We start from the raw sequence: 15,588 nt of genomic DNA, 5'->3' as shown, positions 1-15,588 counted from the left end.
AAGTTATAAAAATATGAGGTAAAAGTTCTGAAAAGAAATGAAACTTAAGACTTTAAATTGAAAATGGAGTTTAATAGTTAAAATACCTGCCTATTCAACTTGTAGTTTAAACACACAGCAATTTTCCATTGGATTCATTTTTATTATACTTGTAATTTATTTTAAAAACTACAGGTAAATACATGAGAACACTAGGAATATCAGAGGATTATCTATGAAGATGCCTTTTTTCCTTTTAATCTGAACTGTTCATTTAAATCTTCATTCTGATGTTACACGTGAGGTTGATAACTATACTGAGAATCTGCTATTCCTTCTATTCCTTTGATGACCAAAGAGGTACAGTGGAAGTCATCCATCTTATTCCTAGGAAATGCGGTCCTTCCCCCCAGAATCTGAAGTTTCCTTTTCCTGCCTTCTATCCATTTATTGCCCATAATTTTCAAGAAAAGGTAGGTATAGAAACACATGGGAAAATGTGATGGTGAAGTGATATTTACAAAAATGAGAACATATGTCCAGAACGAATTCTGGACTCCTCTTCAGAATTGGCCATTTAAGATATTTTCTGTGAATTCAAGTTGTAATGCTTATTTGCAGTTTTACCAGTCTTTAATGTACAGCAAGAAAACTACATAAAACTGTGAATTGAATCATCATTAGTAGAAGAGGATAAAAAAAGTGTGGAAATGGATATAAAAATGCATTTAAACATGATATTTGTTTACAAAAATAAAACTTGCTATATAAATCCACAGTAAGTAATTTTGATTAGGAGGCTGTTTTTGTGTAATAACTAGCGGACTCTGAGGACAGCTTGGTCAAACAATAAAATATATTGTTACTAACTGTTGGTTTCTGTGTACTTTGCAAAATTTTTATTTTTAATTTGGTTCAAATCTTGAAAGTTACTAATTGGCCGTTTAAGCAAGTATTCTAACTATTAAGCATTAACTAAGAAGGACTTCTACACTTAATAGTAAGTGAAAGGGTAATGTTGATGGTGTAAGTCCACAAAAACCCCCAAGTGCCAAGTTAATGCATCTTCTGCCCTCCCTTCCAAATGCTAGAAAGCCATTAAAATGAGTTCTGTGGTTTAATATCCAATCTAAACTAATCTCCATCGCATTGTTGAAAAAGCTGCATCAAGGAGTTTCTGCAAACAAATCTTGTCAACCTGAGGCTTGTGAATCTAAAGTCTGCAGCCTGTTCTGCTCTGTTGCTTGGAGCGCTCGCTGCTCAGATCAGTTTTAGTGCAGCCATTTCCAAATGTGTAACTTGGCCCTCGTATGTATATATTGTCAGAAACAAGTTGCTGTCATTTGGAAGCTTTTGTGGTTATTTTTTTCTTCTATTTTATTCTTCATATAAAAGCAATACCACAAAATAGAAAATGAAAGTTTTCATTAAACAAAAAGGAAGAACTCTCATGTTAAAATCACTTTATTAACTGTATATTCTGGGCCAAATAGTGACAAATACATTTTTTTCTGACAACTAAGGAGGGATGTTTTGAAAGTACATTTTAGTTCAAACAGATTTTTTTTCACAATTGCAAACTAGAATGTATAATTTTAAAATTCCTAGGACTTAAAGAGCACAGTTGTATTCCAAAGGTACCGATGCTTGAAAGCTGTAGTTAATTCTAAATGCACTAAAGTTTTTGAAGCAAATCTACCTTAGACACTTTCTTAGTATTGTATTTTTAAAAATATTTAGGATTTTATTTAAGTTTTTTGTGAGTTAAATTCTGTATTGGAAAGATGTTAGTATCTTAAGTATTGAATATGTTTCTCCCATTTTATTTTTAATCAAATATTTTATAGAAATGAGTTCAGAAAAGTTTAACATGCACTATTTATAATACTTTGCTGTTAACAGGCAATGTTCTGAAACTAAATTTATTTTTGTTCAGTGAACATAAGTTTAGATTTTTAAAGTTGGTAGATACTTTATCTCCACTAATATTTTTTTAAGAAACTGTGAAGAGATTAACAGGGAGTAACTTTATTTCAGATTTTATGAATATAGTGTGTAGCTACAACTTCTTGAAATTCAAGTAAAGGCTAGACTTTTACTTTGAAAAAATTTCACTGGATATTTTCCAGTGCTATTTCATTTTAGAAATAAGTGTTTGCCATTCATCTGCAGAACTGTTTGACAAAGGGAATATTACTAAAAAAATGTTCAGAGATAAACTTCATTTAAGTTCTACAAAAATATTTATCAAATGGATATATTATTTTTTAAAAAATTCCCTGCTAAGGACTTTGCATTAAGTAGTCTTAGAGGGTATATGGTTTCTAGAACTTGGTTTTGTTAATATGTACTTTGATGTCAAGAACATATTTTGTATGTAAAACATAAAACTTGAGTATGGTTGCAAAACACACTATTGTTTAGGGATTCCAGAAAGCAGTTTAATGCTGAAATAACTCTATCTAGTATGTAGTTCATATTGTGAATGAAGCTTTGCTTTTGTAATATATGAATAAAAAATAACACTTTCTAATGATCTCGATTTTTCTTTTTTGAAAACTAGGATCCGATTAGTTTTTTAAATAATTTTCCAGTGTGTAAAATGTTCATTTTTTTTTTTTTTTTGAAGATTTTATGGCTACCTTGGTTTGGATTTGTAGAGTGCCTTACCCATGAGAAGATGTTGCATGAGTTAAAAGCAAAAACAGTTCCGTGATGAGCATCTTGTCTCCTTCCTAATTTCTTCTCTTTATTTAAGGTGTGACCCCTGCCCCCCCCACAACTGTTCTGGCACATAAATGAGGAAGTCTTCCTCTGATGCTTAATTATCCATGTCACATCTGACAAGTGACTGACTGAAGTAGTTTCTGTTATGACAAATGGATCTTTTAGAATGGACTGATTTTTTTTTTCCCCCCTTTGGCAATTCACATCATTGGCCTAGAAAACATCCAGTAATACAGACTTGTTTAAATTAGTTTGCAGAATCGTAACCAAAATGGGTTTGATTGGAAATCAAGTTTTAATGCTGCTTTGAAAAATACTTCCGTACAATGTTATCTTTCTCATAATGAAAAAAAGAAATAACATCTGATAAGTCCATGGTTTGTTGAAAGCACAGGTATTTTTTGTTTCCTTGTCTTAGGTCTTCCAAAAACTCTGCTTTGAGCTTGTTAAGTTCTTCGGCTAGAAGTTTCAAGTTGTATGGAAACACCTGTTCACCTAAAATAAAGATATTCTCAAATTATTTGTGTAAATTAAATCAAGCTGGACTGATGACAGCAGGAAATTAATTTGATTACTTCAGACAAACCATTCAGATTCTTCTATAAATCATAATTGAGTTGGTGTAATATATAGACAAAGGTCACATTAACGTGATACAGGCAGATCATTTAAATAACTTGCTATGGCATGCACAAGCAGAAAAGATAAACCTGAAAGGGACTTTGTGTTGACAAAATAAGTTGACTGAATTCTTACTGAATTAACAGGTAGTAAGGCAAAAAAGCAGAGCTAGAAAATGACAATTTGGCTTTGAAGCTCTGATTGATAGACAATACCTAGAACAGTTGTCCAATATAATTTTCTACAATGATGGAAATATTCTATATCTGCCCTATTCAGTCCAGCAGCCACTAGCCATGTGGGTAGTGTGACTGAGAACTGATTTTTTTTTTGAACAGCTTTACAGAGATATAAATCATATAATATACAGTTTACCCATTTAAACTACAATTTAGTGGTTTTAGTATATTCACAGATATAAGCAACTATCACCACAGTCAATCTTTGAACATTTTTATCATCTGTACTCTTTAGCTATCACCCTCTTAACTCCATTCCCCCTGTCTCTGCCCTCAGTCCCTAAGCAACCGTTAATCTACTTGGGGTCTCTAGATTTCCCCACTGTGGACATTTCACATGACTGGACTCATAACGTGTGGCCTTTTGTGACTGGCTTCTTGCACTTTGCATAATGTTTTTAAGGTTCATCCATGTTGTAGTACTTCATTCCTTTTTATGGCTGAATAATCCATTGTATGGATAGACCACATTTTGTTTGTCAGCTGATGGACATTTGGGTTGCTTCTACCTTTTGGCTATTAGGAATAATGCTGCTATAAGCACTTGTGTACAAATTTTTATAGGAACATATGTTTTCATTTCTAGGTCCCGTGGTAATTACATTCAATTGTCTGAGGAACCGCTAGGCTGTTTTCCAAAGCAGCTGCACCACTTTACATTCCCACCAGTGGTGTGTGTGGGTTCTGAGTTCTCCACATCCTAACAAACACTTGGACTTTTGGATTCTAGCTGTCCTAGTGGGTGTGCAGTGGTATCTCATTGTGGTTTTGATTAGCATTTCCCTGATGACTAGTGATGTTTTCATGTGGTTACTGGTCATTTGTATATCTTCCCTGATGAAATTTCTATTCAGATTCTTTGCCCATTTAAAAAATTGGGTTATTTGTCTTTATTGTTGAGTTGTGAGAGTCCTTTATGTATTTCAGATATAAGTCCCTTATGAGATGTGATTTGCAAATATTTTCTCCCATTCTGTGGGTTGTCCCTTCACTTCCTTGATGGAAGGAGAACTGAATTTTTAAATTTTATTTAAGCACAGTTTTGGAAGCTAGTACCACCTCCTTCACACACACAAAAAATTAATGGGTAGGAAAAGAGTCAAGAGTAATTTGGGCATAACCCTATTCCCCCTTCCCTTCATTTTATGGACAGGCAAATAGTTGAAAGAACTCCTACGACACCTTTTTGTTTTCATTCTGATCTGATGCCATTTTTGTTCCAGCTCTCTTTTTCAAACTTTGGATTACAACGCATAAATGGGTTGCAAGTTGCAACCAGTGTTTTTCTAAGATGGAATCAAATAGAACACAGTTCATTAAACATGTGAGGGTTTTGTGAAACTTGTTTCTATGCAGGAGTGTGTCTGTACTGGGCTACACACTAGGTTACAGTATTAAAACCTGCTTACGGATCATGGTTCAAAAAAGTCTGGAAAACAATATGGTTAGTATATTGTTTCTTTTTCCAATGTTCTAAGTTTTTGTAAAGGTATTAATAATAAATGTTGGTGATGTAGGGGAACATAACAGAAAGCATAAACTAGAATCAGACTTAGCTCAGCATCAGGTTGCGCAGGTACAATATTTAGCAGGTGTTAAGTTCAGCCTTGGACAAGTTACTTATCCTCTCAGACCTTCCATTTCCCCATTTGTAAAATTACACTTACCTGATAGGATTCTAAAGACTAGAAGCAATATTTATAAGGCACTTAGCATATAAAAGGAGTTCAAGAAATGTTAAGCTGCTGTTATTTTTTAAATCAAATTTTAAATATAGCAAAGAGTTCAATATTTAAAACCTGAAGGAATTATTTTATAAAACTATAATTATCGCATATTTCATCTAAGTTCAGACTGACAATGCACTAAGCCTGTTCAAACTCCATGCTGATTTTACACCTGGCCCCTGACTACCTCTCCCCATCCCTTACTTCACCCCAGACTCAATGGCTTCTTTTCTGTTCTAGAGCATACCAACTTTACCTGTGGACTTTTGCACTTGATGTGTCTACTGCCTGAAATGATCCTGCAAGCATCAGCATGGCTTGCTGTTTCCTTTCATTCACATCTTTGCTTCAATGCCATTTCCTCTGAGAAGCCTTCCTGATTACCCTCTTAAAAATAAATCCTCCCATCACTACCTTGCCTTACCCTACTTAACTTTTCTTCAGAGCACCGGCATATATTCATATATTTATTTATTTTTTTGTCTGTCTCCTCACTATGATGTTCTGCTCCCTCACAACTCCCCAGTATCCAAAATAAAGCCTAGTACAGAGTAGCCACTCAACAAAAACCTACTGGATGGATGAATGCCTGGTTCCAGAGGTAGAAGTTTTAGCTTAATATAACCAAGTTGCATATTTAAACTGAAAACATGATGTAAACTTTATGAATGAAAGCAAATAAACTACCCACGTCCAGGGAACAAGAGTAGCAGGAAAGAATAGTCTCAACTAAACAGAATCTTAACTACTCAACACACCTTTCGCTTCCTTCATTGTCTGAGAGACAATTCTTCGGAGGGTCTGATCAGCTTGATGAAGAATGTTAGTTGAACAAATAATTCTGTCTGTTTCCTAGGTAATAGACATTGTTATTGGAACAGTTATCTAGTTTTACAAAAGAAGTAACTAAAGTGTAGGGGATGCATAGGTGAAGAGACAAAGAAAAGGAAACGTGACTTTTCTGTTCCAGTTATTCTTCCCTAGGAGAGGGTCTAAATGAAATACATCCAGTTGTAAACTGGGTTCCATATGGGCAGTATGCTGGTAAATGTCTAAGAATGGGCTCTCAAAGAGAAAAACACAAACCTATCCATAGTATTTTGTCTATTTCTACGGTGTAAATATTCCCATCCACTCCCACTTCGAGCTACCAACATAACGTCAACAGGCTCCAACGTTTCTGAAAATTTAACAGTCGTCTTTGACCAGGCAGTGCGAGCTCCCTCCAGAGTACCACTGCATCCAGGTGTCAGGAGCTGAATGCTGGTAAGATGCCAAGGCAGGGACAAAGTGTCTTTCACATGTTACTCATATTTTACACTCAGGTCAAAAAGATCTTCCTACAAAAAGTTCCTTCTTATTTATACTAAATCTAAACTGGAAGACTTACCTTTTGTTCCACATTCTCCTCCACGTATTTTATTGGATTTTCCAAAGCCGTAAGCAGTAAATCAGTCAATTTCAGTCTATAAGACAAGGTAGGATAAAATAAATCCTTATATCAAACACCTGTTTTTAAAGAACTTGTGTTTATGGGTACTAAGCTGAATTCTAGAGGAATGAAAGTGGTATATCCAAACTCCTGAACAAAAGGGGAAAAGCAAAGTGATTTGGGAGCTACCTTCTACTTGCAAAATTAAAATGTAGAAGCTCAAAACAAGTGATAAGCCCCCCAAATCCCCTCATGTAAAAAATACTAATTTCCTAAGACTCATATTAATAAGGTTTTAAAAGACATTCTCTCTTTTCCCTCATTAACTGCTGAACTTTAGGCTCCTAGAACTTTATATTCCCTAAAGAAGGAGGCTTAGTCTTTATTTTCTGGCTTCTGCTCATTTACTGTATGTGAATTTGCAAAGTTCCCCACAGGACAAGAGGTCATCGAGGGTTGCAGTAGAATTCATTTATTCATTTAACAAATATTTATTGAGCATCTTCATATATGAAAAATGTTGTACAACTATGTATGTGAAACTATGTGCTAAGCTGGGGTTGTAGCAAGATCCCTACCCTCTCTAAGCCTGATAACATAATGGAGAGAGACAGAGAATAAATAAATAAGCAAAAAATAATAGTTTCAGACAGTGACAAGTGGATAAGTGAGTGAAGATAATGAACAAAGTGATCATAAGAGAGTGACTGGCTAGCCTATTTAACACCCTTCACGCTGGGTAGGATGGTCAGGGAAGCCAGTGAAGCTTACGTACGTGGGAAGGGTAGAGGGGACGGCAAGCACTATGGCCCCAAGACAAGAACAAGCTTCTCGTGTTCATGGGACAGAAAAGGCCAGTTTGGTTGAAAAGGAGCAAGGGGAGAGTCGTGGGCTATGAGGCTGGGGAGTTAATCAGGATTAGAGCTGGGGGGCGGGGAGGATAAACTGGGAGGTTGGAATTGACATGTACACATTACCATATATAAAATAGGTAACTAACAAGGACCTACTGTAGAGCACAGGGAACTCTACTCAATACTCTGTAATAGCCCATGTCGGAAAAGAATCTAAAAAAGAGTGGATATAGGTATAGGTATAACTGACTCACTTTGCTGTCACCTGAAACTAACACAACATTGTAAAGCAACTATACTCCAATAAAAATTAAAAACAAAGAAATTTGGGGATCAGATTTAAAATTCCAAAAAAGGAAAAGTACTGAATGTCATGTCTCTGAGAATATAAATTATGAAGTCTGTCACTCAAACATCATGTGCACGACAGGCAGATTTTCGTCTGATGAGATTTTTAATTATACGAAGTGAAAACTTTTAATGCAATCATGAGAGAGTTACATGTCAAAGTAAAGCTCTAATTTAAGTTTTCCAGAATAGTCTCATCTTAAAAAACAAGATTCTTTTCCCCCCAGCGTTCCACTCTCTCTGTTTTTGCTGACCTAAACTTTTCCCCCTATGAGTCACCAAACTAGTAAAACAAAACATCTTCCTTGAATGGACATATTTTTAGTAAAAGAATAGAACGTTAGGGCTTCCCTGGTGGCGCAGTGGTTGAGAATCTGCCTGCCAATGCAGGGGACACGGGTTCGAGCCCTGGTCTGGGAAGATCCCACATGCCGCGGAGCAACTGGGCCCGTGAGCCACAGTTACTGAGCCTGCGCGTCTGGAGCCTGTGCTCCGCAACAAGAGAGGCCGCGACAGTGAGAGGCCCACGCACCGCGATGAAGAGTGGCCCCCGCTCGCCACAACTAGAGAAAGCCCTCGTACAGAAACGAATACCCAACACAGCCAAAAAAAAACCCCAAAAGAATAGAACGTTAAAAAAAAAAAAAAAATCAGGGTTAGAGTGTGCAAGTTATGGTAAGGAGTTTAAACTTTGCTCAGATACAAGGAGTAGCACTGAAAAAACATAAGCCAGTGAAGTCACTGAATTAAACCTTCACCTCAGCGTGATCTTTCTCACGAAGAAAAGAGCCCAGGTTCTGGAATGAGTGAGACTGCAATGGGTCCAAATCTTGGCTCTGCTATTTACTATCTGGATATGTTACTTTACTTACCTGGGCCTCAGTTGTCCCATCATGAAAGGGGGATAATTGTATCTGCCCTCAAAGGGTTGTTGTGAGGACTGAATCAGATTATACATATAAAGTGTTCAGAACTTGCCCAGGACATAGTATCTGCTCAATAGCTGTTGCTGCTAATAGTAGTACTAGTAGTAGCATTAGTAGTGGTAATAGTAGTGGTAGTGGTAACAGTAATAGTAGTGGTAATAGCAGTAGTGGTGATAGTAGTGTAGTAGTAGTAGTAGTAGTAGTAGTAGTAGTAGTAGTAGTAGTAGTAGTAGTAGTAGTAGTATTTCACAGAAGCCTGGGAAAGGTATATTTGTCACATCATCTTTCAACTTCCAATACAGGGCCACCAGACTTCAGACTTCAGTCATAGCCATGCTATGACTATTTTGGACCATATTCTTAAGACCCAAGACAAAACTGCAGATTATGTTCAGGGTTGGTACTGACACTGGCAAAGCTCACACTCCTCCTTGCTTCTAGCAAGAACTGGCCCCCAGAGCAGAGATGCTAACCTTAGGCTGCTCTCACGGGGCAGAATGGGGCATTTCAACGCCTCAACCAGCCATTCACTTGCGAAGGAAAACATTTTCAGTATTCCAGAAAGGGGAGCCATCAATTGGCTACATGCTCGCCTTCTCAAAGTTTCAAGATATTATGAGAAGTTAAAATTAGAAATCTCAGCCATAGCTTATTTCATTAACCCTATAAACAACAGTTACTTAAATCGAATTTTTTCTTTTTTTCTTAGAATGTTAGAGTATTACAAAATCCATGGAAACTGTATCCTGGGAACAAAACATTTTGAGGAATGAGTTTAAAAAATTAGCCTTTTAAAAACTGCTGATCCCCTCTGGAAAACAGTCAAGCAGGAACTAAGGAACTGTGGGCAATATACCTCTCGAACTGCGCTGTCCCATGCAGCAGCCGCGGGCCACATGCAGCCAGTGAAGTTTAAAGTGATTAAGATAACATTTAAAATTCAGGTAGTAAGTTGCACTGGCTATACTTCTCAAGTGCTCAATGGTCAGTCGCATGTGGCTAGCAGCTACCATACTGGGCAGGGCAGATAGAGAACATTTCTATCATCAGTGAGACTTCTATCAGAAAGGTGCTGAACTAGAACTCTCCAGAACTCTAGAATTCTCAAGACCTATTTTAAGAATGAAATGCATTAGCCACCACAGCCACAAGCCTCACATCTACACAAGCAGTGTAACTGGAGTGAGGGTTAAAGCAAATTAGGATTTAGTACCAGTTCCACTCCTTTTCTCTCTATAAGAAAACTACTGGGCAATCTGTTTAGACTACGCTACTTCAGCAAGAGTATCAGAGATGTGCCCTACTCTGAACTCCCTGCCCTGACCTCTGGGAAACAGTATAACTTTAACAAGAGTACACATTTGCAAACACACCTGGGTTCACGTCTCAGCTGTAACAATCTCAGTGACTCTGGGCAAACTAAACTTCCTCACTCAGTTTCCTCTTCTAAAGAAAGGGGAAATAATGTCCCTCTCCAAGGCTTGTGTGAAGAGTAACCAGGTGGATACAGGGAAAGCATTCAGCACAGGGCCTGGCTCAGCAAAGCAGCTAGTGAAGGACACCTTTGAGTAGGCTACCTGGCCTCTGAAGCACATGCTGGGCTCTGAATTGTGAGGCTGTTGTGTTCCCAAGCATTTTTCTCAGGGTTGGGCTTTTCTATCTTGCTTCCCATCAGGTGGATGGTCTCGGCAGGCACTGGAAGTGGTCTCTGGCCATTCCTCTGTAGACAGGTCTCGAGAGAACACTCTAAAAAGAGCTGGCAAAAGCCTAATGAATCTGAAAACCATTCAAAAACCACAAAATTACTAGGGTACTATTTTTCCAAAATGTGAAATATACGTAGACACGTTAGACACGTTACCCCACCTGCAGCAGGAAAGACCATTTGCAATACTGAACATGTAGCTTTGAAAATTAAGTAAATCCATATAAACCTCCTAATCCAATCAAGCTCTCACTAAAGACAGTAGTGATTTTGATATGCGAATAAATGTCTCTGAGTGTAAGAAAAAAAATGTGTTAATTACATTTCCGAGCCAGCTGATAGACTTGATATCTCATACTTTGATAATAAAAGTTGTCATCTAAAATCAAAAGCAGAGGTCTAGAAACAGCAGTCTTCGTTAAGAGATAGTGAGACTGGGCCTCAAGTGCTGAAGAAGATATCAGATCTTGATCCTTCAAGCAGGTTAGAAAATCCTCCCACATGGCTTCAGTCCTGCTGGGTGGGGCAGACATCTGACACCCGTTAATGACAGCCAGAAAGAAGTATTCAAGGTACTTCAACAGTTCCTGGCGAAGCGATTTCCACTGGGATGGCTGCAAAATACCATAGAATTGCAATTTATATTAGGCTTTGGCCAGTAGGGTGGTCATGCCTCAACAACCCCCTGCTCCATATGATAATTTCTGAACCATCTGGAGTTCTCTAGACACAACTTGCTTTCTCATCCTCATGTCTTCATATACGCGCTGTTCCTCTGCCTGAAAAACTACTCAGTGATGTTCGTTCTCTGTGAACTCTTCTCAGACTCAGCCATGCGGAAGGCAGCTCAGATCGTCCCTTGCCTATCATGACGCCCTGTTCTGTGTATATTGGGTCTCCACTCTAACAGGGTTTACATTGTTTAGGTATCTCTATGTCCCTGCTAGATCAATAGTCTACTGTATACCCAGGCTTCAGCAGAGGGTCAGACACCTAATAGATGCTCCAGAAATGTATATGAAATGACTGAATGAATAAGTGAATAAATGAAAGAATGAAAAGCTGTTACCATCCAGGAGAAAGGAGGAACCAAAATCAATACCCTGGGACTTCCCTGGTGGCACAGTGGTTAAGAATCCGCCCGCCAATGCAAGGGACACGTGTTCGATCCCTAGTCCAGGAAGATCCCACATGTTGTGGAGCAACTAAGCCCGTGCACCATAACTACTGAGCCTGCGCTCTAGGGCCCGTGAGCCACAACTACTGAAGCCCACGCGCCTCGAGTCTGTGCTCCGCAACAAGAGAAGCCACCGCAATAAGAAGCTCCCACACCGCAACAAAGAGTAGCCCCCGCTCGCGGCAACTAGAGAAAGCCCGCGTGCAGCAACGAAGACCCAACGCAGCCAAAAATAAAAAAAAAACAATATCCTGCCAAAATAAAATAGTTGGGCTAAGATATAGCAATGCTCATTTGCCCTTGAAATAAGAAAAGTTGTAGATAGAAAGAGGATCAGCTGAAAGGTCCCTGGGTCCAGATGAAAAGACCTCAGGCTAACAACAGGATTGGAATGGGACAGGGAAAGATAGAGGAAGCAGATTGAGGAGAAGCGAATAAATAGCTTGAAAATATAAGCAGTCTTGCGCTGCTCAAAGGCTCTGGTGAACACTGACATAGTTATGAGGTCAAGGCTGGAGGGAAAACACAAGGACAGGAGATCAGGATCCCTCTCCTGTCTGTCCATGCTCTACCACGTCACTGAGATTATGGCACATAAAACAAATACATCAGCAAAACCCGCTCAGAAGGAAACAGAAACACGATCACTTCCTAAAAGGTGAGATATCCTACTCGTGGTGACTGGATGAGCCCCATGGCCTTGGTCTGTAGGGGGAGAGTGGAAAAAATATAATAAGAAAAGTGAGGGAAAACCCCAGCAGATACCACAATCCCTATCAACAACTTCCAGCTTTCTCCATAGTGGTAAAAATACTATTACTTAAGTAAATCCGGTGTTACCAGGGGCCTGATACTGTATTTACCTCACAGTTAACCAAGAATGGGGAAGTATATAGCTTTTGTGGAGAAGTTCAAAATTCTTCCATGTGCCAAATGTACTGTATTTTTTGCATATATACTTACAGAGTGGAATCACACCATATTTGCATTTTATTTATGTGAATTCATCTACATTCGGCACTAAATGACAAAAATAACTTTAAATTTTTCAGAATATGTTAATCAAAAAGTATTTTCTCTAGAGTGAGCATGAGATGGGTGACGTGACTCTACTCTTCCCCGCGGAAGTCTCAGTTTTCACATGCTTCTCAGGGGGATGCATCTCACAGCGCTGAGGGTGATCTGAGGGCTTAAACAGAAGTATGTACTGGGAACCCAAGTTGACCCCTAAATACAAGCCTATTACTTCATCTGGTGGTCAACTAAGAAACAGCCATCTTTTCCTACTCTGGCAGAAGCAGGTTTACCCTCAGTTGAATGAAGATCCAGCTTCAGAGGCCAAGTCCTTCATTTGCACAGAATCTATTGTCACAGGAGGGGCCCTAATAAGTACCCTGTCACTTATAATTTTGTATCCTTTTTCTTTAAAAGGGTTTCCCCAAACCGCATAACTTAAAGCCCCACAATACCTGGATTCGCCTGGCTGAATGTTAAATTGGCTGTGTTGGAATTTTTGAGAGATTCTGTCCTTCTTTTCAGAACAACCTTCCCAAAGGATTTTCAGGAGGATACTTGATTATGGGGGACTTCCACCTTGCACGCTGACTTCAGACCCTAAAGCTTATGCTGGTGGCTGTTTGCATCGTTTTCTATTTCTAGTCAACTCATTGTGTTAAACCAGCTCCCCTTTCCTCGAACTCCAGTCTCTCCTCTATCAGGGACCCACCTCCCACACCAGGTATTACCCAGTACAAGAATCGTGGAGTTTGTAGATTTCCCTCCGCGACAGCAGTCTAGGCCCCGCCCCCTCCGTACTGACCAACGGGCGAGCGCTCGCCTCCTCTAGGAACGCGTCTGGCATGACGTCATCATAGGCGACGACGCCCACGGCCCAGCTCCTCTCTTGCCGTAGACTGTGGCTGAGGGCACGCGCGAAGGTCGACTTTCCTGCTGCGGGCAGTCCACAGAGGACGCAGAGACCTAGCTTCTTCGGCTTCTCGCTGCGCGCTCCTCTGGCGTCCTCACCTGCCTTCATGCTGTCGCGAGAGACCCGAGGTAGCTGCCAGCGTTGTTTGCGGCAATGTCCGCCAACTGCGCATGCACAGTCTCCCACCGCCCTATTGCGCCGCCTTTGGCGCAATGGAGGAATGGGCGAGCCTTCGGCTCCAAACACCATGCGTGGTCGCGGTTGTATCCGAGGTCGTCCCCTTGGTCCCCTGAACCCCTGGTACTGAGCTTTCTGTGAGGCGAGTCCTCTAGTCTGGGAAGTCCACGGGGATGCGTTTCGTAAAACCTGGACGTTTCCTAAAGGGTCAGAAAGTTAGACAGTCTTCAGTTAGAATCATCCTTCCTTCCGGAAACTTGCAAACCATTAGGATCTGCGCCTCGGGTTTTTGTTTGTTGGTTTTTACGATGAAGTCCGTTGCCCAGGAAAGTCGCAGAAGAGACTTCGAGTCTTTTCCTCCAGCAGTCTGGAAGGTCAATTACTGGAAATCAAAAAATAGGAGTCGAATCTGAGTCCGACGACTGTGCTCCGCTGCCCCTCACAGTTGTGATAGGTGGAAGGGCAGAGTAAATAGTAGTCATTGCACCCTAACGCCGCCAGTCGGCAGCAAGTGTGAGGAAATAAAGGCAGGAAAGGAACATCCCCAGGCTTCAAGTCCAGTGCATTCATGCAGAGCACACTAGGTATTTTAGTGTTAAAAAAGAAACGCTAGGGCTTCCCTTGTGGCGCAGTGGTTGAGAATCTGCCTGCTAATAGAGGGGACACGGGTTCGAGCCCTGGTCTGGGAAGATCCCTACATGCCGCGGAGCAACTGGGCCCGTGAGCCACAACTACTGAGCCTGCGCGTCTGGAGCTTGTGCTCCGCAACAAGAGGCCGCGATAGTGAGAAACCCGCGCACCGCGATGAAGAGTGGCCCCTGCTTGCCGCAACTAGAGAAAGCCCTTGCATAGAAACGAAGACCCAACACAGCCAAAAATAAATGAATAAATAAATAAATAATAAAAATAAAAGGAATTCTTAAAAAAAAAAAAAAAAAAGAAATGCTAAGCTGTGAAGAAGTATAAAACAAATTCCCTCTGTGGGGATGTGGTGTAGAAAAATTGAATTCATTTTCTATCTTTCACCTTATTTTAGGAGATTACTTCTTAGTCATATGAAGTTATGTTTAAAATGTGAACGAGTGAAAATCAGTGTATACTGGGACAAAATATAATCAATAACCCAGTGCTAAATCTGATATATTTGTGATTACAGAGCATGTACACATACATTATCTCATTTTCTTTCTCTTGGATTGAAGGTGAGCATTGAATTAAACATACTTTTCATTTCATGACATTATTGTCATAGGCCCAGTGCAAGATCCCTCTCCTTAGTTTATTTTTCATCACTTATCCACACTCACACTCATTTCCTCCCCTTTTCCTAGGCAACCTTTTTTTTTTCTCGTTTAAACATGGTTATTGTTTGTTTACTTATTTTAAGATAGACTTTTTAAAGAGCAGTTTTAGGTTCATAGCAAAATTGAGCAGAAAGTACAGAGAGTTCACATATACCTCCCCCCACCCCAGTCTCTCTGGCTATCAACATCCAGTGTGGTACATTTGTTACAATCGATGAACCTACACATCACTATCGCCCGAAGTCCACAGTTTACACAGGGTTTACTCTTGGTGTTATACATTCCATGAGTTTTGGCAAATGTATGATGATATGTATCCATTATTATAGTGTCATACAGAATAGGTTCACTGCCCTAAAAATCCTCTGTGCTCTACCTATTCATCTCTCCCTACCCCAGCGGCTGCTTATCTTTTTGCTGCCTCCATAGTTTTGCCTTTTCCAGA

At 39.7% G+C, this 15,588-nt stretch overlaps 1 protein-coding gene across 1 annotated transcript; it reads right to left on the bottom strand.

Moving 5' to 3' along the window:
* Nucleotides 1-2,269: 2,269 nt before the first annotated feature.
* Nucleotides 2,270-14,284, bottom strand: PSTK (phosphoseryl-tRNA kinase). Its single transcript, XM_068548715.1, has 6 exons — nt 13,555-14,284; nt 10,881-11,172; nt 10,431-10,629; nt 6,684-6,759; nt 6,052-6,145; nt 2,270-3,201 (listed from the first exon to the last, which is right to left on the bottom strand). Exons 1-6 carry the CDS (start codon nt 13,909-13,911, stop codon nt 3,002-3,004), a joined length of 1,218 nt encoding a protein of 405 aa, XP_068404816.1. The 5' UTR covers nt 13,912-14,284; the 3' UTR covers nt 2,270-3,001.
* Nucleotides 14,285-15,588: the final 1,304 nt, after the last annotated feature.

Source organism: Eschrichtius robustus, chromosome 7 (assembly GCF_028021215.1).
Source record: "Eschrichtius robustus isolate mEscRob2 chromosome 7, mEscRob2.pri, whole genome shotgun sequence".
NCBI classification, from domain to species: Eukaryota; Metazoa; Chordata; class Mammalia; order Artiodactyla; family Eschrichtiidae; genus Eschrichtius; species Eschrichtius robustus.
Note: the sequence above shows the minus strand (reverse complement) of the source record. Positions and strands in the feature narration are given on the sequence as shown.